We start from the raw sequence: 26,054 nt of genomic DNA on the forward strand, positions 1-26,054 counted from the left end.
GAAATTATGTGCAGAGATGAAGTATAGTTCTTACTGTATTCTTTTTTGCAATTCCATTAAGTGTATATTGTCTGATACAGTAACTATAAAGAAGTGAGAATTGTCCATAAAAAGTAATAGTCTGAATAAAGGGGAATGTGACAGGCAAAGGTATAGTGTTAAAATAGTCTCTCTGACCTTAATTGCAGTTTTAGTCTTAATGTCAACTGTCTCCTTAAAAAACTTGCAATTTTTGTGTGTTGCTTTAAGATTTTCAGCTAAATATTTTCTTCAAGTTAGTGCATCTGAAGTTTATTTCTGAGCATATTTTTATGGTCTGACTTCTCTTCATCCAAAGCTTCTCTTGAACAAATGAAAGCTGAAAATACTGTCTGTGTTATAGCTTTCTGCTTTAGAAGACAGAGCAGCTCACATTTCTCTGCGCCTACTGTTTGCATATGCTTCCTTTTGTCTGCACTAACAGCCTATCTTTCTTTGTCTTCAAAATCTGTATTAGATTAGTATAAACAGTGCTACCAAAGGCTGGGCAGTGAGCACAAAAACAAGCCAGTCATCTTTAAACACATTTCCTGTTTTAGCTCACATATGGTTTTATTGCCATGGCTTATAAATTGTCACCTGTAATGGTGAAATAGGGCTCCATAACCTGAACTTACACTTCAGAGCCTAATCTTCGTCTCCAGCTATCCCTTAAGAAATGGTGAGCAAGTGGCCATTTATCTCTGTATTTTTTTTTCAAGTACTGTGATACGGACTTTATATTAAGTCCAGAATTACAATTTGCCTTGAAGGGAAAGAGAAGAAACATGATACAAATTTGTAAATGAACTCTTGGTCCCAACACTGTACGCTTGTTTCCAGATACCAATAGACTTTATCCTGCCAGCAGGTTTTAAATTCAAAGTTTTGGTAATATATAAAACATTTACTTCTCTCAAAGCCAGCTTTGTGACACTCCATTACTGTAATTTCCATTTCCAGCTTGGCAATACCAATAAATAAAAATGAGAAAATGCTTCGGTCACCCGTCTCTCCCCTCTCTGATGCATCAAAACACAAATACTCCAACGATGATTTAACTTCCTCCAGCAGACCTAATGGCAGCAGTCTATTACCTTCCATCTCCTCCAGCAAAAAGCAAAAGGGTGAAATCCAGTCGCAGCCACATCCCGGAGACTTCAATGTAAGTGTATGCTGTTGTTCACAATATATAGCCTAGCAGTATATTTTTCACTTTGTATTGCAGTCCACGATAGTTTTGCAAAACGTTATGCAAAAAAAAAATTGTAATAATGAATGTTATTTTGTAAGTTCATCTTTTCTGGCTTGGAGCTTAGCAAGGCACAGAAGAAAGGAAAAAGGGCAGGCTGTAAAATGGGCAAATAACAAAGGCTACATAAGCAAAAGGTAAAAGCTAATGGCCCAAAACGAATAGCTGTCGGCCTCCAGAGCATTGCTTGGACATGATGCAAGGCCCTACATTCGTGGTGCATAAGGCCCCTACTGTATAAGGGCTGCCACTGCCTTAACCATGAGTGTGCCTGCAGACAAGTTCTCCTACCTGTCTTAGAAAAAACTTTCTCAGATCCTACTTACACCAGTGAACAGCTTAGCACTAGCCTCACAACTCAGCTCCATCAGAGCCTAGGTATTCATATCCTTATCAGAGAGTCTTGCTCACACTAAATGTGCCCAGAGCACTGTTCCAGATAAGTGTGTATTACTACACTGCATGGTGGCCACTCCTTCAGAGCACAGAGAGGGAGGAGTAGATGGCTGCCCCCATTTATGCATGAGTTCTGTGATTAGGATGCTGGAATAAAGAGCCTGTTAGCTCTTTTGATTCAGGGAATTCCCATATCTCTCTCTCTCTCTCTCTCTCTCTCTCTCTCTCGTCTCTCTTTCTCTTATTTCTCAAAATCATACCATACCCTCAGGCCTACAGTACACTGATGGTAGAAGATCAAGGGCATAATATTGTCACATCCTCCCCATGACACTGTTCTGCTTTATGTGAAATTCCTAGAAAAAGCAATTTGGATACTATCATCTTGATGCCCACTGCTGAAACATCTAGTCAAGCTGTTAGGGCACTCTTCTGCCCATGCTCCTCTCCTTGCTACAAAAGCTGTTCATATATTTTATCCTATATCTATTTGTAATATTTGTTATTTGATATAAAAGAGGCTTCAAAAGCCTAAGTATTAGTGCCCGAGCAACTTTTAGGTAAACAGTCTACCTGAGTTGTAGCAGAGGTCTCTTCCAGCCACTTTTGCTGTGGTGATAAATGGCCCCACAATATCTGTTAAGTATATATGCATATACTTAAATATATATTTTTTTTTTGAGAGTGGAGGAGGAAGTAGTAAATATAATATTAATTTTGAACACTTTTTCAAAAAAAGTTATAAATTGTGTGTTTCAAGAATATCTCACAGATGCTTTTGGTAAATTGAAATAAACTAATACATAAAATATTCCAATAAAAAGGCCTTTAACATAGTTATTAATTTATTTTTTATTCATTAAATGCAAAGCTTTAAACATTTTAACTTCTAAAATATAAATTTAGATGTTTATAACCCATTCAGAATTACAATGATATGATCCTTCACTTGGTATCTTGAAAATAATTTAAATTCCTTTATAGGCAAATGTGTTGGAAATCAAAAGTAAAGGGTGATTGCTTTATGATCCACACCCTTATCAAATGCATTTCACTGAGATTTTCTGCATAGCCTAGCAATGCACCATTTGGTCAACATTTAACAACCTTTGCAATAAAATTCTTATGTATCTGGTTATTCATCTGAGCCTGCTGAACTGATCTGGATGTGCCATGTAGAAGATGAGAGCTCATGAACTATAAATGTTAGCTTTGTTTTATCCCGTCTTCTCATCTGGCACCTAACTGGCAGATCCTTCAAATTCCTGTCAAAGACTGCAAGCTAGGCTTTCCCACAGTGGGCTTTTATCCATTTGAGCTTTTTTCCCATTTCCCTGGTGCCTTTTTGTCTGTCACCTGACAAAGAATAGTGATTTTTGGCAGTGGTTATCAACCAAAAACAACCTGAGGCCCTCTGTTTTGCACTGTACCAGTGCGTAGTAGCCCAACATAGCAGGTCACTTGGTAGAACAAAGGGCTCAGGGGGCCACATGAAGGACAGGGCTGCAGCTGAGGGAATGCATGAGACCCTGCCAGAAGACATGTTTTTCCACTGCAGCACAGAGAAGTGGTCTTTCAAGGTGATCGGGAGCCCAGAGCACAAAGAAACCTGGACCTTGGGCTACAAATTCATACCACACAAGTACATCAGCAGGGCAGCATGAAACGAGTTGAACATGTAAGTTCTCACTCTCCTGAGGCAAGGGACAATGCAAGTTTGGAAGCTGAAAGCTAGAGATATAACTTGATCTTCTAAATTACTACAACAGATCTATTCTTTAATAATTTCACTTACTGTGTTTCAGCATGTTTTGATAGTTAGTAATAGTTCAGCTCAGTTTCTTCTCTTTACCGTATTGAAATTCAAGCCCTTTACAAAGTGCTCTGACCAATATCTGTGAATTCGTGGCTGTTAGTGATAGGACACTTGTACATACTTCCTGCTCAAATAGTAGGAAAACTAACTTCTAATTTACAACACAGTGCAAAGACACTCTGGTTTTCTTGTTATTTGTAATTTTTTTAAGTTAGTAACCAATTCCTCAATGTCTTACCTGCTGTTTGTTGTCTAGAAAGCAATTCACATCAATTCAGAAAATGTTCTTCTCTGCAATAAGCCACAGTCCCAAACACAGCCTTGGTCACCTCTGTCCAGCACACCCAGGGACTGCAGAAGGACAAAGCTTATCTTTGATGATATGTAAGTACAAATGGCTTTAAAATTAAAACAATATCATTTTTTGCATTTAAAAAGAGAAAAATACAATTTGTCCAACAGGAACTGAGATGTGGCCAAAATTCTAGTAAGACTTATTGTACACTGAGAAATAAATTAAACATACTATATAAACTCCTTAGTTTTTCATCATAAATTGAGCCTCTAACCATAGAATAGCAGAATTCATAGAATCACAGAGTCATAGAATGCTTTGAATTTGAAAGGACCTTAAAAACCCCAACCCCTTCACCATGAGTAGGGGATGTCACCCAGTTTTGACCAGGTTTCTCAAAGCCCCATTCAACCTGGCCTTGAACACTGCCAGGGATGGGGCATCTGCAGCTTCTCTGCACAACCAGCTCTGGTACTTCGCCACCCTCACAGTAAAAAATTTCTTCCTGACATCTAACCTAAACTTGCCCTTTTTCAGTTTAAAGTCATTCCCCCTTGTCCTATAACTACAAGCTCTTGACAAAAGTCCCTCATCATCAGGGAGCACTGAGGACTGGGTGTTCCCAAAGGATAGGGCACCAAGAGCCAAGATGCAAAATGCAGCTGGCAGGGGTCCAAGTCCCACAACACCTAAGCCAGGTGAGCAGGGTGAGCCCAAAAGGTGGAGTCAGGTTCAACCAAGTGCTAAGATCCTCAGGCACTTCCATGGTGATGAATCAAGTCCAAGGTCAGGCCGGGAAGTCAGGTCAGGATCAGGTCCAACAGATACAGCCTGGGGACTGCCAGGCATGCATAGTGAGTGGCAAGGCAGGTCTGAGGTCCAGTCAGGAAGGCAAACCCCAGGGCAGGGTCCAGGCCAATGGAGAACATGGCCAGGCACAAGCACTGCTGTAAAGGGCACGCTTGCAGTGAACTGGACAGGGAGTGAAGGCCCAGATCTGAGCTTAAATGGATTTCATTAGCCCATGGACAGAGGGGGAGGCCCCACATGAGCCATTAAGACTTTATTAGTATCCTTGTGGCACTGGTATTAATTATGCACACATCAGACTATTAATGTATCATAACTATAGCAAGGCAGGGTGAGAGGGGCACCTTCTTGTGCACCCTTTGGAGCACAAGAGCGATGTCTCCTTGGGAGAGGACATAAGGAACCTTGCATCTCTGAGCCTTGACAGCTGCTGCTACTTCTGCTCAGCTAGAGGTATCATAAGGGTAGGGTGAGCAGGAAGCAGCAGTGTTAAGCATGAGTACCTGGAGGGGTACCTGGCCCTCCCCACCTCCATTGCATCCTTCACACATCCCTGGCTACTTCTCTGAAAATATTTTAAGCTTGTAATTGTCTTTCTTTTATTTTTGGTAAATTAAAATTGCCAATTTGTTTCCCAAGGTCATTTAGGACATAGTATTATTTAGATAAGGTAAAATGGGGAAACTGAAGGTTGAAATCCTAGTATCTAGAAAATCCACATTCTTTTTGACTGATAATGTTCTGGCCTGAAAATACTGATATTTTTTCTGGCTATTGTAGAAGAGGTTCTGTTCAAGGTATGCCTCAAACTGCCTGGAGCTCTAAGCTGCATGACCTTGACATAGTTTTCATACTCCCAGACTTTCACCCTCACCATCTCTAACTCCTTTATACCAAAAGAAATCTTAGGATAACAGCCTTGTTTTCTCAGGAACTGCTTTCTGCCAGAATTGGTTTTTTTTAATATTAACAATTATTGTTGTTGTTGTTGTTCAGACTGTAATGTTTGTTCACACTGTCTGGTCTCAAGGACAACTAGAGAGGCAGCAGCCTCTTATAAAGAGAAACCAGGTTTCCTACTATAAGGTACAAATAATTCCTGTGGACTTCAAAAGGATGTAACTGGCTTGCATGTCAAGAAAAGAAGGCTTAATTTCTGTGTATATTCATGGCAGTCATAAGCAGATGTAAATTGAATAAATGTAATCAGTTTTTCTGCCTCTTTTGGAAAAAACTCTCCCCTGTGTATATATCCTTGTTATTCCTCTTACTCCACCTCCCTCCATGTTTTTAACTCTTTCAGTATGTTTATTTAACAATGTTTAGAAGTACTACCTAACTCTTCATATCTCTTAAAATGCTTTATCATCTGTAATTTACTTGCAACTGCTTAATTTTTCTGCAGTTTAAATATGTACATACAAGGCAGAAGGGTGTCAGAGTCAAAAGTCAATAGGATGTGTTCATCTCTTTGGATTAGAAAGAAACAGTTAGAAACAGCTACAACAGAACTATTGTATCTTCATCTGCTTTTCCCTCAAGATGCTGACAAAAAACAGGGGGACTGATTTGTTTCATTTTCCCCCTAGGATACTGTCATAGGAGATCTGCTTTGGTCAGCATCTCTGTCATCTGAGAGGCTTTTATCACTTGCTTTCTCCATTAGTGATAGAAATGATTTCTCTGGCAGGCATCTCCAATAAAACTGTTTCAACTTTTCAGACAGATACAATTAAACATTGGTGTATAGTACCTTCCATGTAAAATATCCCCAAGCAACTTGTAGACACTTAAAAAAATAAAAAAAGCCAAATAAGATAAAACACAGAATCAAATATATCTTCATTTGTCCTTAAAACCCAGAAACAGTTAAATGCCTGTTGTGCTAACTAGAGGAAGGACATTGTCAAGTACTACATCTGTCATCCACAACCTGTATCTGGCATATGCCATCAGAATACTAGCTGTACTAGATCTTGATTCTGAAATTACTGTGCAGAGAAGTCACTGAAATGTAGCACATTAGACTGGCTGTAAATGTTAAATGCCAACAAATCTGACTCACATATTAGAAGGATCAAATTAAACATGGCAGCCAGTGTCTTTCAAACTCGTATAGTACCACAGCAGAGGAAATGCAGTACAGTAGGTCTAAATTATGTAGTAATCCTAATGGCAGCATTTGTCCAAAATGATGCCTATGAAGTATTTCATCTCATAATCCATGAAGTTCTGAATTACTGTAATCCAGCCACGGCTTTAAAGTCTTAATTTTAATCCGACTCTGAAGTTTTTAAGAGACTAAATCCCTTATATTTGATTTAAAACAACAACTATTTTTTTAACCAATCAGTGTGTCTTTCCTTTATTCTCAATTTATTTTCTCCAGATCATTGACAACAGCTGTCACTAGCAATAAATTGGAACACAAGTAGGTCAATAAAAAGTGTATCTTGCTTGGCAGAGTACTGTATACACATACACTGCAGTAGAACAGTAAATATAGCTAACAGTCTTCAAAAGACAGGCAAAATTCTACTTTACCTAGTTTGCCATTTTTTACTGATAGATCTAGATATGCTTAGAGGTACCCAGCATGCCTTATACGTAAGTGACGTCTATGCTGTTTTCAGTGGTAATTCTTAACAAGATTTCCTGGATTTTTGGCCATTTTTGACCCCATGAAGAGAACATTTTCAAGGCTACATAGTAATGCTTCAAGCCAAATTGATTCCTGCTGTAATTTCACTGAATGATAGAATTCCCAATAACTGCATTTAGGAACTAAGTCTGTTGTCCTTGAAGGGATAAGCACAGACATGCTGTGGGTGCCCAAGGGCACAGTCCCACACCTTCCTCAAAATACTGCATATGTGGTATAAAAAAGAGCAGAGTGTACCCAGCTTCCCAGTTTTCCTTATGTCTAAATCAGAACATGCTCCTCAGGATTATTTTATTGCATTATGGGTATTCTTTCAAACTTGGGGTGTGGGTTTTCTTCACTTATATTTATTTTTCTTTTTTTTCTGGCCTTAGAGGAGTGAGATAATACATCTTCTACAGCTTTTTTTTTTTAATTCATGTTTTGTTGAATGTCTGTACCACCTTTATGGATTTCAGTGCTACACATATCCACCAGCTTTACATTGTCCAAGGGACATATCTCGTGGTGAGATAGAATTCCTATGTTTGTTTGTCAAACAGTAAACCATATACCCAGAAAATATTCAGACTGTAAAGGTGTTACACATAGAGCTCATGAAGAGTTCAAAAAACAACTTCTTGGCACATCTCTTTGTTTTGGCTTGAAACCCCAAGTGTCTCATTTTCAAAAGTCTCCTCTTCCTTGTTCTTCCTCAGAGTGGAAAGGAGAAGGTGCTCCTGGGTTCTGATTCCCATACAACATCTGGAAGCGATTTCACTTTGCATTGCTCAAAATGCCCCAGAGACTCCTGAAATATTTAGAGAAACTTTTGTAGTGCTGAACACATCCTGAGGAACACAGTTAAGGAACAGAGCTTGGCTCCTCTTTCTTCTCATCAGCAATCTAAAAAATCACTGGTCAGATAGACCAATGTCTACTACACTAAATTCCTTAAAATTCATATACTTACTGGTATGCTCCCAGTTTCTTGGCTTTGAGGGATTTCAAGATTTCATCTGACTATCCCAGTCTCCCTCTTATTCCTTCTTACTTGTGGCACTGAATTTTCTCATGTGTACCCTGCCTATGATAAAATAGCATTAGATGTGCCAGACACTGCCTCCCATGCCAGTGTCTCCCATCCCAGACACTGCCTCCCATGATTAGATAATTAAGCTACCTGTTCTCTGCAAGACCACCTGCCCCCTTTCTTTATGGGGACACTTGGTTTGGTGGGAAACAGATGTTTAATCAGCTCTGGCAGGAGATTCTCAGAGGGTATAGAATTTATAGCCACTCTTCCCTGTCATTAAAGGAAAAGCAGACCTGTGGACCTCATTTGAACTTAAATGCTACATCATGCTCCTCCTCTGTTCCTGTGGGCAAGTGGTTCAGCACTGCTTATCTTTGTATGATTAAACTGTCTGCACTCCCCAAAACAAAGAACATTCACTGCCTCCTGAGAACAGTCCCTGGCCTGTGCTGTCCCCCAGCTGTGCTCAGGCATTGTCTGGAACTGAGCTCAAAACTATGCCAGGGAGAGTGAGTATCAGCAATTACACAGCATGGATGATCAAATGATAAAGCTGGTATCTGGTATCCTTGCCCTGCTTATTTCACTTGCACAGGCATAGCCAAGGAATGTTTTTACTGACAGACTCAGATCTGAAATAGTGTCTGATAATTTTGTCACTCAGGAAGGAGAATTTGTTTGCATTAATTGATTTTGATGTAGCTTTTTCTTACTCTACAGATAGACTAGAAAATATCTTCAGTCCACAATGATTCATAATAGCGAGCAAGACAAGGGTCTGCTAATCTGGTTCAGCAAACTCTCCTCCAACTCCCAGCAGCAGAGGTGAATCTCATGGATGGGAAAAGACAGTCTCTCCCACGAGTCTTTCCAAGTCTTTCCTCACCTCAACAACTGGTGAGCAATGAGCAGATGCCTACAGCAGATGATGAGCACCCTCCAAACCCTGCAGCTCTTGGAGTAGTCTAGGTCTCATGCTGAATATGCGGAAGTCTCAGCTAACTTCCATGGTGTTTGCTGTTCTACCACATCTCTGGTACTTGACAGAGCTTGTTTACCTGAGGTTTGATTTCTCCTCTGATATCTAGAAGTCCATCCCAGTGTAACTGGGGCTTTGTCTACTTGTGCTAGCTCACAGGGAGGTGTGAGTTTTCATCACCCTCAATTCCAGGATTCACAGATGTGGTGTGTATGAGATATTCTAATGCCTCTATTTGAGGCTTAATTCCCAAGTCAGCTTTGCTGTGCCCGTGGCAGTGGAAAATGTATTTACATACATTTGAAGAATGTGTTTCAAGTCCATTTTTCACAATATAATTACCCAGAAGTTTCCGTTTTGCAGTAGAAGGTTCACTGTAATGGCCCTAGGGTGCAAAGGCTGTGATCCCCCAGGGAAGCCTGGGAGCTTTCCTGATCATTCCTTCAACATGTAAACTATATTTTCATCTGCCAATGATAACAAACCACACAGGCAAATGATCCTAACCTCTTTAATCTAGAGAATCACAGGTAGACTATTCAAAATCATTTTTAGCCTGGGAATACCCTGTTCATCTTCAGAACAAACAATGAGTCATGGAGCTGGAGAGGGGCTATGATAACCTAACACCCGTGAGGAATATGAATTCCCAAAATCCCTATCAGTTGTTTACATGATTATGTGCCTCATTATGATTTCTTTCAAGTCCTGTGATTACCGAAGTTTCTTAGGCAGGCTTGACAAGACAGGATCCTTGGATAAAGTCTTTGTTTCAGGATCACCTGCTTCTTTCGGTGTAGATATCCCATTCACATCACCCAGCAGTTTCACTCAGACCTTGTCTTCTCCCTCAACAGAGCTGGGTCCTTCAAAGCTGGCTGCCAGGTAGTCCCTCTCCCAGAAAGGTCTTTCTGCCTTTGGTTTTCAGCTGCTTCTTAAGAATTTAAGGTGTCATTCTATGGAATTTTAAAACAAAATAGATCTGGACTGCTGTAGTCCTGCCCTCTCTCCCTAGGTCTGATTATAAAAGCTTTCACTCCATCTTCAACTGAAATTAGTTTATTTCACAGTATCTATTTAACATACATTGAAAGAGACAAAAGTCCCTATTGTGAATACTTCTTTCTTTCCTCTCTTTTCACTTGTACACTTTGCCCTTGCGTGTTTTAGTTTAGATATTGATTTCGCATGGATATCTATAAGTCATGAATCTGGGTCATACCCAGGAATTTGTAGTAGATTTTGACTCTTTCTCTTGTATTTCACTACATTAAGATGGTTAGTCTGGGGGATTTTGCATTTTTGCCAAAATAGGAGTCCCCACTTATTTCATCCTTCTGCATTTCATTTAAGTTAGATGTGAGGCTTTAATTTTGTCTGATATTTTTTGCAACAATAACTCCCTCCCTAGGTATGTGTACTATTCATCTATTCATCTAATCTGAGCTATTGACCTTGTTATAGTAAACCCAACAAGATGTTGTGTGATTGTGTGATTGAGTAAATTTTTCTTACATTTGGCCTGACTCCAATCAGATCCTTTGTGCATGTCTTTCTGAAATGCCTATAGTACTATCATTTAAATGGCTCAGAAATACTCTCCTGTCCCTCTCCACTTGGCATGCTCCTCTGGTGAACCTCCAGACCTGCTTGGTCTGCCAGAGTAAGCATGAGACTCCTATAATTGGGTGCCCACTTGGTGCAGCGTCACGGGTTCTGTGTGTGTGCCGTGCCTCAGACTCAGCACTGCTATGTCCCACAAAACAGCATTTATTTGAAGCTGCGGAATGGGCAAGAGGCCGTGATACATCAGGGGAGAACAGTATTTTGTATAGCAATACCCACTCGGCTTTGTTGTTTACCCCAAAGAAGAACACCCTTATCTGTGACCCAACATGATAGACAAACTCCTGACACATGTCCTGGTATGAAACAGCAAACAGGCAAGGCTGTGTACCCCTGCCTTTCACTTTACATGGTTTTCTTCCTCTTATAGGATTTTTTTCTCCTCCAGGACTGAAAGCTCAGGGCATACCACCACAGCTTCAAAAATGGACATAGGCTTACCCTGGCTATGCCAGTTTCTTCTGATTTGCCCCAGCTCTGACCAGATTTTAAAGTCACTCATTTTGCTGTTCTACTTCTTTCCAGTACACCCATTTTTTCAGTGTTTAGACTCCTAAAGTTGTGAAACTGGTCCTATATTTAGAATTATGATTTAAACTGCTTTTATTACATGCAATTGTTGTACACTGAGGAAGCACTAGTTGGGTTTTTTATAACACTTCAGCAGTATTATCTCTGAAGGGTATTAAAATGTGCACTTGGCTACATTTATGATGTTTAATTGAACTTTTATTAGTTTTTTTTTAATGTATCCTCATAAAGCACCGTACAACAGTAAGAAATAACGTACAAGTGGTAGATAATGTAAATGAAGCAGAAAATGCTATAGTTTAGTATTTAGTTCATATAAAATATAAAAATTAGATGAAAAATGTGAGTTTGAATGCAGTTATAATTAAAATTGTATATTGGAGTCTAACCTACACCATACTCTGTAAATACCACTGGTTGCTCTGAGTTCCAAGGAGATTATTTTGCAGTAGATACTGATAAATTACTGTACAAAGTAAGGCTTTTATTGATTCACTTTGTTTGATTCTCTCCCCTTTATTTTACTGCATGAGTTTACATTTTTGCAATTATCTGCTAAACTGGAGTAAATTAAATTCAGAGAAGACAGCAAAAGACAAAGGGGGCAGAGATGCACTGTAATGGCATGGAGCTAAATAGGATGAGAGAAACATATATACACACAAAAGCATTTCACCTGGGTAATGGTAACACCACTCTTAGGAGCTCAACAGCCCAGAAATTCTGAAAGGCTGCTTCTGGGAGGGGAGTAATTACGATGCCCACAGCCATCTCACCTCATGCTGGGATCCCGCACAACATAACAAGCAATGGAAATGCCGTCTTTCCCGCTGGTTTTCGACAGGCTCCCAGAGAAAGTGGTGCCAAGGCAAGTGAGAGAAATTCTGGACAGTAGCGGATTGTTTGATAAATTTCATCCTGGATTCAGCCCCAGCCATGCTACTGAGGCTGCCCTTGTCAAAGTCATAAATGGTTTGAATGCCACTGCTGAAAAGGAAGCCTGGCCTTGTTTGTACTATCAGATCTAGCCGTGGGGGGGTTATTCTGTAAAAGGCTGGATTCTGTTGCAGTGCCTAGGTGACTGGCTAGTGTTGACTGAGAATGCGTTGAAATGGTTCCAGCGGTACTTGATTGCTTTCCCCAATCAACGTAGTAGGGTAAATTCTCCTCGAGAGCAGCCAGTTTCACATAATGACACTTGATCCCAGGGAGAATTCACCAGCGGCCTGACTTAGTTGGCACTGATGCTTTACGCTCTTTCTCTTGCCTTTCAGAGAGATATATGAGATGCATTAGAGCAGTGTATTAGAACTCCTTTTTGGCTTTATTGAAGAGGACTATATTTCTAAAAGTACCAACAATCAGATATTCAGAAACAAAAGACTTTCTTGTGCAGTCAAGATTATTAATAGAGATAAAACACTTGTTTCTACCTGTTAATTTGAAGTCAGATTTTTTTTTAATTTTTTTTTTTTAAAGAGGTCTGAATTATCTTTATAAGTCTGGAGTGACAGTGCTGATCTCAATAGATTCATACACTTGTAAAAAACTTACAAGAAGAGCCTGACTCAATTGTCTGAAAACCAGAAATCACTGAGTAACTTTCCTTAGGACTTCAGTTTACATTCATGACCAGTAAGCCTAACAAAGAGATTCCAGTGCTGCTTCTGCTCCTCACAGCCACTCCAGTTCAACCAATGTCCTAGTACCATTTTAACCCTGTAGAAATTTTTCTATTCTCTCTCTTCTCAGGCTGTAGCAAGGCTGTCATCTGCAGGGGCTTTGCAAAGTTGAGACCAAAGACCTGAAAAGAGTTTTAGCCACAGACCTTTCTGAGTGTCTTCAGTGGGAAAACAGATTTGCTTCTCCTCCAAGTGCCTCTTGTCAACAACACACAGGATCTGAAATAAGCTTCCAGTGAGATTGCCTGCAAATTTTCCAGTCTGAGATTATCACCAATGTAACTAAATAAGCCAAGCTGCAGAGGAAATTTGGATGAACCTTCATGTTTGTAACAGAGATGGGTTCTTGGTCACCAGGTCACTATAACTTCAGAGTCTGTAAAATCAGAATAAAATTAACAATTTTTTGTGAACTTCATAGATACAAAATGTGCAGTATGCAAAAGAGCTATCCTGAATAATTAATTTATGCATCAGTTTTCTCATGTGTGTTCATATGTCCATGGGCTGAAGCAACCTCTTATCTTCAAGAAGCCCATAGAAGAGAGGTTTTCTTCTACTTTTTCTACTTCATGGCATAATAATTTAAACTGTTTTGTTACTAAAATGATTTAAGAAATTTATACAGTGTACAAAACCATGCATTGAATCTATAGGGCATTTTAGCTTCCCATTTTCACCCAACGTGCACATTAGTTATCTGAATATAAAGGTTATTAAGATGTAGTGATAAATTGAAGAATGGTATTTCATAGATTGAATTAAGATACCAGAATTTGATTTGGCATGTTTATTAACACTATTGAACAAGTTCTGTTTAAAAAGCTAATGATAATCTATCCATTTTATCCCAATGCATCCTAATTTCTCTTAGGCATCCCCTGATTTCTAAATCAGTTTTGTATTTTTCCCATGGAAATACCTAAACATTCACATGGAGAATATATATGCTTTGTTTTAATATGGCATTTTAATAGCTTCTCTTTTTTATATGAGACTTCACAAACAACAATTGGACTTAGTACAAACTGATGACTTCAGTTTTTGTGTTACACTTAACCCACCCCTTAGCGGGGCCCTCAGAGCAGGCTTCTTGGTTCAGTAATGTTCATATTCATGCTAATACCCCCATTGCTAATCATAACGTGGGAGAATAAAACCTGCTGCAAGTTGAAAATCATTTTACAATTAACTTATAAATAAGCCAACCGTAATTACATTGTGTTATCTCACATTGTTTTTACAGCCTCTTGCCATGCTTCAAAGAAGGAAATTAGACATACAGTGCTGGGTGATATTTAGGACAGAATGTTGCAAAGGATGTATTTTAATGACCTGAGTTTGGAAGGCTCATGTAAAGGTTCATCACTTTGAACATTTCAGATAGATGAGACCACTGGTTTGTTGCTCTGCCTTGCTTTGCTTTTTTGTACTTCATAGTAAATCATCTTACCTAGGTCATTGCACAAGACAAAGAGAGACAGAACATTTTTTTAAGAATTCCTTTTGTGTTTCTGAAAACATAGCTATTTTTCTGTATCTAACTAACACTGTTTCAATGTGTAATATTTCATAATTGACCAAGACCAAATTCAGATGGTTCTTCTTATTAAGATAATATTAGCATCTTGTTGCACACAGGAAGTATTTGCAACTGTAGTAGGTTATGAGATCCTGGGACACAAACCTGTCTTTAGTCCCCTTGCTGACCTACTAGGTAGAGTAAGCTGGGGTGAAATTTCACTCTGCAGAGAATAATATTTTATAGAAAGTTGGAACAAAGGAACTGTTTTTCATATCAACCAGTTTTTTAGGACAGAAATCATTCTAAAGCAGGCAGACTTTGAATTTCATTTCCATCTAGTTATATTTAGCCTTTCTTCTCTTCAAAGGTTGACTAACCTTCTCTGATACAATTAAATGTCCTTAAAACAGTATGCACATCATACTGTTTTAAGTAAACAGTATGATGTAAACACACTGCCAAATAGCCTTGTGTTCTTAAGGAAGTTATATGGCTATGCTCTTCTGTCAATAGGCTCCTCTGTGCCCCCATTGATCTCAGTTACGAATCTGAGCATGTTCTTACTGCTATCAGCAAGAAAGTTTTACTCATTCATTCCTCTGACTTCACTTTTTAGATCTGCATCTTCTCTGGCAGACACAAAACACGTTGTTAAACACACGTGCAGAGAAATCCCAATTTCAAGAAAAAAAAGTAGTTACGAATGTGGACTGGTTTGGACTGGGATAGACTTAATTTTCTTTGTAATATCTCCTGTAGTGCTCTGTATTGGATCCATAACCAAAACAGTGTTGATAATACAGAGATGCTTTAGTATTGTTGAGCAGCACTAACACAACCTCAAGGCATTTTCTGCCTCTCACCCCACCCCACCAAGCAGGCTGGGGGTGCACAAAGAGTTGGGAGGGGACACAGCTGGGAGAGCTGACCCCAGCCGACTGCACCATATGGTGTCATGCTCAGCCAGAAAGAGCTGGGGGAAGAAGGAGAAAGAGGGGATGTTCAGAGTGATGGCATTTATCTGCCCAAGTCACTGTCAAGCACATTGAAGCCCTGCTTTCCATGAGATGGCCTTTGTCTCAGTGCACAAGTTTTCTTACTTTTACTCTTCTACACTTTTACTCTTTTGATTCTTTCCCCCATCCCACTGGAGGGAAGTGAGTGATTAGCTGTGTGGAGCTGAGCTGCCCATTGGAGTTAATGTACAACAGATGAATGGTAAAAACATCAGAACTCAGACTACTTAGGAATATCTCGTTTTCTTTAGATAAGGACAAAGGGATGACACTCTAACCAATACTGAGAAAACTATTTTGCAAGGCAAAACTTCCCTCTCTGAGAGAGAGGAAGATGTGGCATTAACCACAGTATAAGCTGAGAAGAACCAGGACATGTTTTAGCTGAGTAGAGAAAGAAGAAGGTCACCTCCCACGTGTATGAGACTGGAAGAATCTGCAGAGTCAGGAAATGTGAAGACTTTTATGAGAGGCAACAACTACAGATACAAGGTTACAGTCTGAAATGACTTGGCAAATGGCTGTTCTCCATAGTGACTGAGAAAGGTGCCATAGGGAGAGCTTGTAGGAGGAGATGAAAAAATTTGTTTCAGCCACGAGGAGCTCACTGAGGGGGTGACAAGGAGATGTCAGTTTGTTTTGAGTTTGAATGGGAGTGGATAAATCTGGATGACAGATGGACTTGTGAATTTAAGGACAGAGCGAGAAGTTGAACTTGTGCCCTGCAGGTTAGGTAGGTTAAGGAAGGGATGGAATTTCCAAGATCTGTTTGAGGAGAAATCAATGGATAAATTGGCACTAGGAACACCAATGGAATTGCAGCAGGCAGCCCAGCACTGAGTCGGAGATGAACTCCAGGCAGCAAAAGTAAACAGCACTCTCAGCACGCTTACAGATAAGAGGGAGAAGAGTGAGATGGTAGCTGTGGAGGCAAGCAGGTTCAATGTGTGTTTTCAAAGTGGAGAGATTAAACACACACTTGTTTTGAGAGGAGGGTGAAGCCAAGGCAAATAACAATGTACAGAGAGGAATAGAAAAAGAGGTAAGCAGGCACCAGGGAGAAGAAAAGACAGAATATCTTGTTCCGCTTAATGCTTACATCCGTTTCGCAGATCAGAACTGCACTAATTTGGGAAGCAGTTTATATAATCCATAAAAATGCATTTTATTAGCTTTTTTTTTACTTTGAATCACTGACTTCTAAAGAATGAGAACAGCCATAAATGCTATTGTCTCCACAGGAAGCAATTTGAAAATAGAAGATCCATGGTTACACAATAAGTGTATTTTCTTCATAAAAAATATTTGCAAATCAGGTTTAAAATAAGGGGGAAATAGCTTTAAAATATTCTGCACTTCAGAAAATAATAAAATGTCTTCTTATTTTCCCCTGATAGGCCACGCAATGCAGATTACTTTATGCAGGAAGCTAAACGGAAGAAGCATAAAGCAGATGCAATGGTGAGAACATTTTCTTTCCAGTTACATTGCTGCAAATTATTTTTGTGATGCACTTTCTTCATCAGCACAGTATTGCTGGGGTAATTATAAAATCTATTATAAGGATGGCTAGGCTTGTTAAATTAAGAAATGTTTATATAATCAAATGTTCATAGCCCAATAAACTATGACTTAACAAATAATGACTTGCTGAGATAAAGGCCTGGATAAATAAAACTTTCTGTTTATCCCTTTGCTTTAATTAGTAACTATAGTAATGGAGGCTGTGTAAGGGATCCACATGCCTTCTCAGTTTAAGTAGCTGACTAGGTCCTATAATTGCATCCCCAAATCTGATCTGGTGGCTGAGGTATTTGTACTTTTTTTTAAAGAGTTTTGGCTTTTCAGTGCCAGAAGAACCCTGGTTTTGTGGCAGATGTTTCTGGACATAATCAGAAGCACACAAGGAATCTGTGCAGCCCTAGAGGAACACCTAGCACACAAAGTATTGTTGCAACAAACAGATTCTTGGCCCTGGCTTTGACCTGTCTAAAAATGTAGCCAGTAAGAAGAGGGGGAATCTGAGGTTATATGGACAACTAAACTTATCTTTCCAGACAAATGGGTGCAAGAAAGTATACAGGGCTCCAGGAGAGCTCTGCTTAGCTATCCTTCAGCTTTCTCCAAGGCTGTGTTCTCCAGCACCATGGATAAGCCAGCGACATGAGGTCTCTGAGATGGCAGTATATGGAGTGGAACCCTGCATTAGTGTGGTTGTCTTGCAGGTGGGAGTAGCTGCATTCCTGCCTTGCTCTGTCAGTCAAACACTCTCCTGTCAGAGCATCAGGAAAGAAGAAAGGTGGCTCAGAACCTCTGTTTCTTCTCCTCTTTTTTTCTCAGCTGTGCAGAATGTAAAAAGGCCATGGAAGCAGAAGCAGGCCCTTAATTTAGGACACTAACACTTGTTTTACACTGTACCTGAGTTTATTAGCACAAATTTCCATGGTTTATTCAGTTCCATATTACTTTAAAGTGAGTCTTAAATCAGAAAATATTATGGAGAAGTACAAATGGTGCAATTTAGTGTGTTGCTTTAAACAGAATGGAAAAGATCACTTGATATGCAAAGGAAATTCTTAGCCTGGAGAGAAATGTTTTTATGGTAGACTCCCAGAAAAAAGGAGTTGCAAGCATTATTCTCTGCTCTGCCAGAAGTTTCCTGCATGAAAGTCACCTAGACACAGTTTGAATAGCTTCCTATCAGTATTAGGTGGTTGAAATATCCTCCACATTCAGCTTCCCTAGACAGTGGACCAGCACCTTACTTACACCTTGTGAATTGCCCTTTGCAGGTACTTCCTTTCCCTCTCTGGCTGTGTAGGCATCCCGAAGGAAATGCCATATTGCCAAAGTGCCTTCAGGCACTTTGAATCACCTTGCTGGGCTCAACACCACCTACTTTGGCACTGCATTACTTAACATAGGCACTTAGAGTGAGCAGCCCTGAAAATCTCTCTAAGTCTCTCTGCTCCTCAGTCCCCCATCTGTGAAATTGGGATAATAGCACTTCCACCTCCACTGAAGCATCAGGGAGAGAAATACAATAAAAAGTTTGTGAAGTTCTCTGGTATGATCGCAGTGGGAGTCATATAAGAACCTAAAATAGATTGAAGCCAGTGTGCCATTCCAAAGTTACTATTTAAAATCTTTATCCATTGGAAAAGAATAAGGTCCATTAACCTTTCACTGTGTGCATCAGATTTCAGCCAAATACATCCAGTCCATTAATGGGCTTTATGTACCGCAGTTGTGACTGAAGGAGAAATAAGTCAGGACAGAGAGGTATTAGTATGATTCTCCTTTCACATCAAAAATGAAATTCTGAGAGTGGATAAGTGGTATGTAAGTGTACACATATGAACATCACGTGTATATTTGCATATACACTGTCACTGAGGACATATATATGCACATATATGCCTATAAGTACAAAAATATACACACGGAGTCAAAGAAGTACCAAAAATAGGAGAAGAAATGGGACAAGGAAGGAGGATCTCAGAAAATGCTGAGGGAGCAGCATATCCTCCTGAAAGAGGAGGATATAGAAAGCAAATTCCTGACAAGAAGAGAGCAGTGCTGAAAATGGTAGGGATAAAGAAGACAAGGTAACAGAGATGAGCCTTTGTATATGAGTTAGTAGTCAAGGTATTTAGTTTTCTTCTCTTAGTTCAGGGTTTCATTTACCTTTCTTTGTTGGGTGATAAAAAATTACATCTGCAAAGATGTGTGAAACCCTTTTTAATGAAAGCTTGAACAAAAGGCCTGATGAGTTTGTGGAATTTCCAGCACTGGAAGAGTTTTGACAAACACTTGTCAGGAATGTCCTAGGCAGACCTGATCCTTCTTTGGATACAGAAGTGTTGAACAAATAATATCTCAGAGCTTTTTTCAGCTCTGCTTTCTGTATCTTCTGCATAATTTTCACTCATACACAGAGTTTGATGGGGTTTAGCTTTCTCCCAGAAAAAAATTGTGAATCTGAAGATATACCAACTTGTGTCAAGTTTACAATTTATGTTGAGAAAATCCCATGAAATGTAAGCCCATCTTGATGATTACACTATTTCTCTGTGTCCTTATTTTTTCCCTCTAGGTGGAGAAGTTTGGAAAGGCACTGAATTATGCAGAAGCAGCACTATCATTTATTGAGTGTGGAAATGCAATGGAACAAGGCCCAATGGAATCTAAATCCCCTTATACCATGTATTCAGAAACAGTTGAACTCATCAGGTAGGAAAGGGAGGAGATGGTCTCAGGGGTTGATGATCTCTGTGTAAACATGCTCATCTGCATTATCACATACAGGAAAAGGGGAGAAGTGAAATCCTCATAAGTGCCTGGTCAGTGCATATGTAATGTGTATGTATTATCTGTGATTTCTTTAAAAATTAAATCAGGAAACTCTGAAGAATAAAAAAAAATTTAAAAAAAAATGGACCAAAAAAAAGGGCACCCAAATACTTTCATATTACTTGAGCTGCAAATTACTTCAAGAGTGTCATGATGTAAGTCCCAAGCTGCTGAATAGAGAAAAATAGTAATCCATAATAACAAAACACTCTCACAGAACGGTAGTTTGAAGAATCTTGCAATGTGTTTTAAGATTGCTGTTTAAAGGTTACCTGAAAGAAAATGACAACAGGGATATAAAAATGGACACTCAAAGTCCACTTGGTATGTATGCTCCTAATATAGCCAGTGGAGTCCCAAAAGCAGCTCAGCTCACCCTAAAGCCACTCCTTCTTTTAGTCACCTTCATGGCTCTCCAAACAGTACAGTGTAGAATTCTGTCCCATCCACAGTCCCTATGAAGAAAATATGTCTCTAAAGTCCTTCTCTCCATTAGTTGGTACTGACCATTAACATTATTGGCAGTGCTGGTAGAGAAAACAAAGATCAAAATCATCCCAGCAGCTGAGGGAATCTCTGCAAGAGAGTGACACACTAGCAGAGAAAGTTGCACTGCCAGTGACCAACGGCATCATTCCTCAGGACAGTCAACCGTGCAGCTCTCATCAGGATTAAGTTAATAGGAAGTAACATATTTGCATTTTTAAAAATATTCATAATGGATCGAAGCTTCTAAAACAATTGCATTATTTTGGACTTAGTGTTGATGCAAAAATTTTCTCGCATGTTAATAATTCCACTGGCATTTTATTCCACTTAGGGTTGTCTTCTGATGCATTTCAGTGGATTGAGGCCAGCTTTCTAACTAGGAGGTTACTGAACAAAATCAAATAGGTTTTTTTCTGTAAAAGAATAGTACATTCCATTTCTGCAATTCTTCCCTTCTTTTTTTTCCCCATGTCTGCAATTCTTCTCTTTTTTTTTTTTTTTTTCAAAAGGCAGAAAGCTCTTTCTTGTCTTTCTTGTCTACCCTGTCTTTTCTCATGGTAGTAAATATATGATCCTAACTCTGGAAATGAATTTTGCTTGCAGATCCATAGCTTTCAATAATATGTGTAGCTGTGGTTGTGTTGCGGTGTGAATTGCTGTTGATCTCACTTTCTGCAGCTCAGAAAAATAAGTGGTTTGCTAGGTATGCCTGTAGAAACAAAATGTTCATGCTGAATTTTGGCACAGATATCAAGATTAAAGTCTGAAAGCAAAGGTAAGAAAAAAATCACAAGCAGCTAATTATGGGAAACAGGTATTTTTCTGGAAGTGAGCCCAGAAGCGCTCTGTGTTGTCCTAACCTTGTCTGTTGTTCAGGTATTCAGCTGGAAGCTGAGATTTCCAGAAACCAATTTGTGATTGCATAGCACATACACTCTTGAAACAGCAGTGCTACCTCTGTGGATGTTTAATATTTATAGAATCTGAATGTAATGTCATATGAGCAAAAATAGCTCTGAGCCACATGTTCCCCCTATGCTGCGCTCTGCTTGGAGGAGCAAATCGGGGTAGACAGGCTCAGAACTGGCAGGGTGAGGTCAGCACCAGCTTCCAGGCAGAGGCTGTCTGCCTTGAAATGCTCTGAAAACCTTTCTGCATGAACTCTGTGTAACTGGGTCTCCGCAGCAGCAGAGGTTATTTTGGTAAGACGGTGTCACCTCACCAGGTGCTCCCCCCTGGACTGACGGATGTTCAAGGGAGTTACTGCTGTTCAAAGTGTGCAGGGAGGCACACTAATGGCAAAACAGCTCTGAAGCACAACCAGAAGAAACATATGTATGTCTGGTAACTTAAGCAAATATGTATAAGGGGCAGACCAAATTACACTGGCCAGCTTAGCTCTCTAATCAGTGATATAAAGCTGTCTCAGTTAACTCACATTGGCTTTTTCCCTTTTCCTTAAGGTATGCAGTGAGACTAAAAACCCACTCAGGCCCCAACGCCACGCCAGAAGACAAACAGCTGGCAGCATTATGGTTAGTAGATCAAGCTTTCCTCAAAAGGCTTCTTTTCTGCAGTAAGCCAGTTCTTGAAAATCAGATGCTGGACGCAGCCAGATAGAATGATGTTCTCTGTTGAAATTAAGAGAATACTTTCTGCTCTGGGAAGGTCCAGCCCTTGTATCACTGTACCAGGTCTGCATTCTGTCTCTGTATATAAGCAATTCATACTTATTTATTGACTGTGACAGGTTGGCTATGGTATGTCAGTGTAATTAATTTTTAAATGCCTGATGGTTTGTTGTTTTTATGAGTGATGTACTTTTTTACCAATAGCTCACTAAGTTCTTTTGTGGCTGACATTTTAGGCTCAATAATCATAAATTATATTTATGTTATATGAAGGGTAATATGGTGATAGGGATAATTAAGCCTCTTAGATTATCTACTAAATTGAGTTTTCTAGATATATATGTAAGCACCTTAGATTCTATAGGATGCTTGCTGATTGCTAGTAAAGTAGTAGAATGTTATTAAAATCAAATTTTAATTTAATATCTATATAGTTAATACATAAAATACCTATTACATGGTTAGTGAGTCTCAGTAAGTGGACATTTACAATCAGCAAGTGTGTTTTTAACATCTATTAACCATCTGTTAAAAATCCAAATGAAATGCATCTTTAGCTTCCATAAATAAGGAGCCCTAATTAATCATTTGTATAAAAAGGAACAAAATATTCAGTTAACTATTTTTTTTTAATGCCCTTTCTCTGTCACTGGTTTGCTGTGTCATCGGCAGGCGCACAGAATGCATTAATGGCAATTGCTTTAAAAACGCTTAGGTGGGAGAATGACTAAAGAATGGTTAAAAAAGAATATTTAAAGCCATATTAGGAAGGCTTGCTGAGAACTGCTGGAGTGCTTCGGTGTGTGAGGAACCACATCCAAATTCAGGGAGCTGCTGCATCTGTTTCAGCAGCAGAAAGGTCAGCGCGAGGGAAAGCAGACGGAGCCTTCTCTGGGCGATGAATGGCAATCTTAACTCACCGTCTGCCAGCCAGCAGATGAGCTGACACCATTTGCATATGTGCTGTACCTGTGAAGGTGACAGAGGGAGAGTGATGGTGGAGGCTGCGAGGCCGCCGCATCCCCCGGCTGCTCCCGGCGCCCGCCGGGCAGGCTGCCAGCCCGCCCCGCTCCCGGCCCCGCTTCTCCTGGGGAGACACTGTCCTCCAGCGGCCACAGCCGGGATTTCACCGCCGGCTCTCAGGACAGGAGACTGGCAGGCTGAGCAACCCTGGCTGGCACTGTTTTTTTCAGGAGCAATTTGCTAATTAAGTGGTTCACTGAGGTTTGGGCAGCTCCTGGGCTCGGGGAGGTGGGGAGAGGTCTGCACTTCCAAACTCAAGGCACCTTCTGCTGCTCTGGGTTGGCTCCAGGACTAAATACTGTTTTTTAAAATAAGACCTCTGCTGCCAAACGAAAAGCAAAACACACTAGGTTTTTGCTTTGAAAGTGGTGTTACTGTGGGGCATTCCTACACTTGCCAGTCCATTGGGATTTCTGTTTAGGGGTCACCCTTTACCTTCTGCTCTCCCTTATATTCTAGTTACCGCTGCCTGGCTCTTCTGTACTGGAGGATGTTCCGACTCAAGAGAGACCACGCGGTCAAGTATTCAAAAGCGCTTATTGAGTATTTCAAGGTGCATTACTTATGGCATGGGTTTAGATCAATGTATCATTACAGGGGACGGAGCACTGCACTAAAACAGTAGCTATGCTGGGCTGAGTTTTTTCCCCTGTGAAGTCAGTGGTGTTTTACCATAGACTCCCATGGCAACACCTGATCTCTAGTCAGGTCTGTTGTCTTCGCAAGGGCCCCTCTCTGAAAAATACATACTGTGTCCCTTCACAAAGGATGATAAATGTATTGTACTAACAAACAGGTACTTTCAGATTATTCTTGGTCAATTGTCCTGCTCTGTTGTGAATAGGTTTTGCAGATTTTGGTCTGAGAATCCCCTCTAGGATAACACCTCCCACTAGACTACCTGTGAGTTGAAGACTTTGATTTAGATCAGTCCTCAGATGCAGGGCTTCCACTTAGCAGGATCAATAGGTAGGACAGTGCAGTGGGACCATCTTCTTACCCAAGCAACTGTCAAACAGCCCACACTGTCTTCAGTGTGAGTTGTACAGAAGCATCAGAGGGCAAAAAGACCACCTGCAATGTACTTGACACAGCACTGTTGGCTTCTCCTTCCTACTTTGCTTCTGGTTTTCACTCTGCCAAGTCCAAACACTGATTATTTTGAAAAAGACCAGAAGTCCCTCAAAGTATTTTAATATATTTTGACAGGCAACCTTTCCCTGGAAAGCATGTCAAGAGCAAAACCTTCCAAGTGGAGCTCACCTAGCAGTCAATCCATCCAGCATTTGATGTACAAACACAAAAATAAGCCTTTATCATCCTGATTTTTAAAAAAAGTATGAACATACAAGTGCTTTAAGACAAACTGCTTTGGGGGACCTGAACAGTCTTTGAACCCAGGGCTCATCTAGTGGGTTTTTTTGCAGACCGAGGAATCTTAAAATGAAAAACACCTATCCTTTGACATTTTGTTAATAAAAAAATTCAAATACAAGCACGAACGCTCATGACCAGATTCTGAACATGTGAAGACAGTGAACGGAATTGACAGATCCGTTATTGTCAAATAGAAATTGAAGTCAATGTAATTGCTTAAAAAATTTTGCAAGATATATAACTCAACACGTTATGTTTCTCTAACAATGACTTGATTTCAGGGGAAAGAAATATGTGCCTATTACAGTACTTTATTTTTCTTTACCAGTTCAGAGAATAGCTGCATTAAGAAAAGGATGGTCAGGCTCTCAACCATGTAAAATGTCTCCTACTAGCAGACAGAAACTGTTTCACAGAAAACATAAAATGGACTTACACTCTGCAGTAGTCAAGAAGAGCTTGGTTTTTTTCAGAGCTCCTGCTGATATAATGATAGCGTAGTTTCACATTAGAAAGTATTCTCACCTTTGAAAGTAAAAATGGAAAAAAAATCCATTTGCTATAATTTTCAGTGGAAAACAAGCCAATTCTCTACTCCTTTCATATTTGGTATCTAAAAGCTTTCAAAACCAAGTTACATGAAATGCTGACTGCATTAAGAACTTCCACATATATTATCAATCAAAGAAAGATTTTAAACCTTGTCACACACGTTTTCAGGGAAAATTAGACACACTTTTCCTTTAGAAAATAAAAAATTATTATTTAAATCTCCTTTTAAGTGTTTTATTTCCATTCTAAAAAAAAACTAATGCAGCAGAGAATTAAAAAGAAGGCACAGATATTCAGGGAGCAGGCACATTTGAAAGTATAAAGAAACCAGGAGAATGGTTAGCAGTAGGCAAAGTGGGATAAGAGATGGTCCCTTACAACATTACACTGTTTCGAATCCTTACCCCCACCTTTCTGGTGCAGAACTGAGATAAAGCTGGACAATATACCTAAAACATGAGAAAAAAAGATGTGGGGGAAGTTGTACAGTAAGGCAGGGTTGGTTACATGTACAGTGGAAGTATCCTAGACTCTACTTTGATTTCCATATTTTCCTGCCTCCAACTCTGCAAGTATACTCAGTTTCCATTACACTAGAAAGATGAAGGCCAGTAGCTCTGTGACAGATCAAAAAAGAAAGGAAAAAAATGAAACTATTCTGCAGGAAGAACAAATGCCAAGGATTCCCATGTTGGTTCTATTTAGGATGGTAAATAAAAACTTTTCCTTTTCTTTTCACACATTAGCCCTTCCTGCCAAAAAAAAACCCCCAAACCCAAAAGCTAACTTGTCATATCATTTACCTGGGACATGGAAGGCCAGTGTCAAAATGTAGGAAGAATGCCAGGGCACACACAGTACTGGTGTGATCACTGCTAAAATACAGCCAATGTTGGGGCGCCCATGAAAGATATGAGAACCCAAGAGGCAATTCAGAGGACACATCAAAAGAGAGACAACAAACATATTCAAAGAGAGGCTCAGGAGATATGTCCAGCTTAGTGCA

General features: G+C 39.8%; 1 protein-coding gene across 3 annotated transcripts in view; it reads left to right on the plus strand.

Moving 5' to 3' along the window:
* Positions 1–26,054, plus strand: part of AFF3 (AF4/FMR2 family member 3) — a 326,376-nt gene that overhangs the window by 293,545 nt on the left and 6,777 nt on the right. For all 3 annotated transcript variants that reach the window (XR_004355358.1, XM_032679791.1, XM_032679792.1), the window contains exons 13-18: positions 982–1,183; positions 3,739–3,866; positions 17,021–17,084; positions 19,720–19,856; positions 21,929–22,000; positions 23,579–23,672. Coding sequence is in view for 2 of the 3 variants with exons in the window: in XM_032679791.1 (XP_032535682.1) it covers positions 982–1,183; positions 3,739–3,866; positions 17,021–17,084; positions 19,720–19,856; positions 21,929–22,000; positions 23,579–23,672 (697 nt within the window). In the remaining variant the exon portion in view is untranslated. The remainder of the gene's footprint in view (positions 1–981; positions 1,184–3,738; positions 3,867–17,020; positions 17,085–19,719; positions 19,857–21,928; positions 22,001–23,578; positions 23,673–26,054) is intronic.

The sequence above is a fragment of the Chiroxiphia lanceolata genome, chromosome 2 (genome assembly GCF_009829145.1).
Source record: "Chiroxiphia lanceolata isolate bChiLan1 chromosome 2, bChiLan1.pri, whole genome shotgun sequence".
NCBI classification, from domain to species: Eukaryota; Metazoa; Chordata; class Aves; order Passeriformes; family Pipridae; genus Chiroxiphia; species Chiroxiphia lanceolata.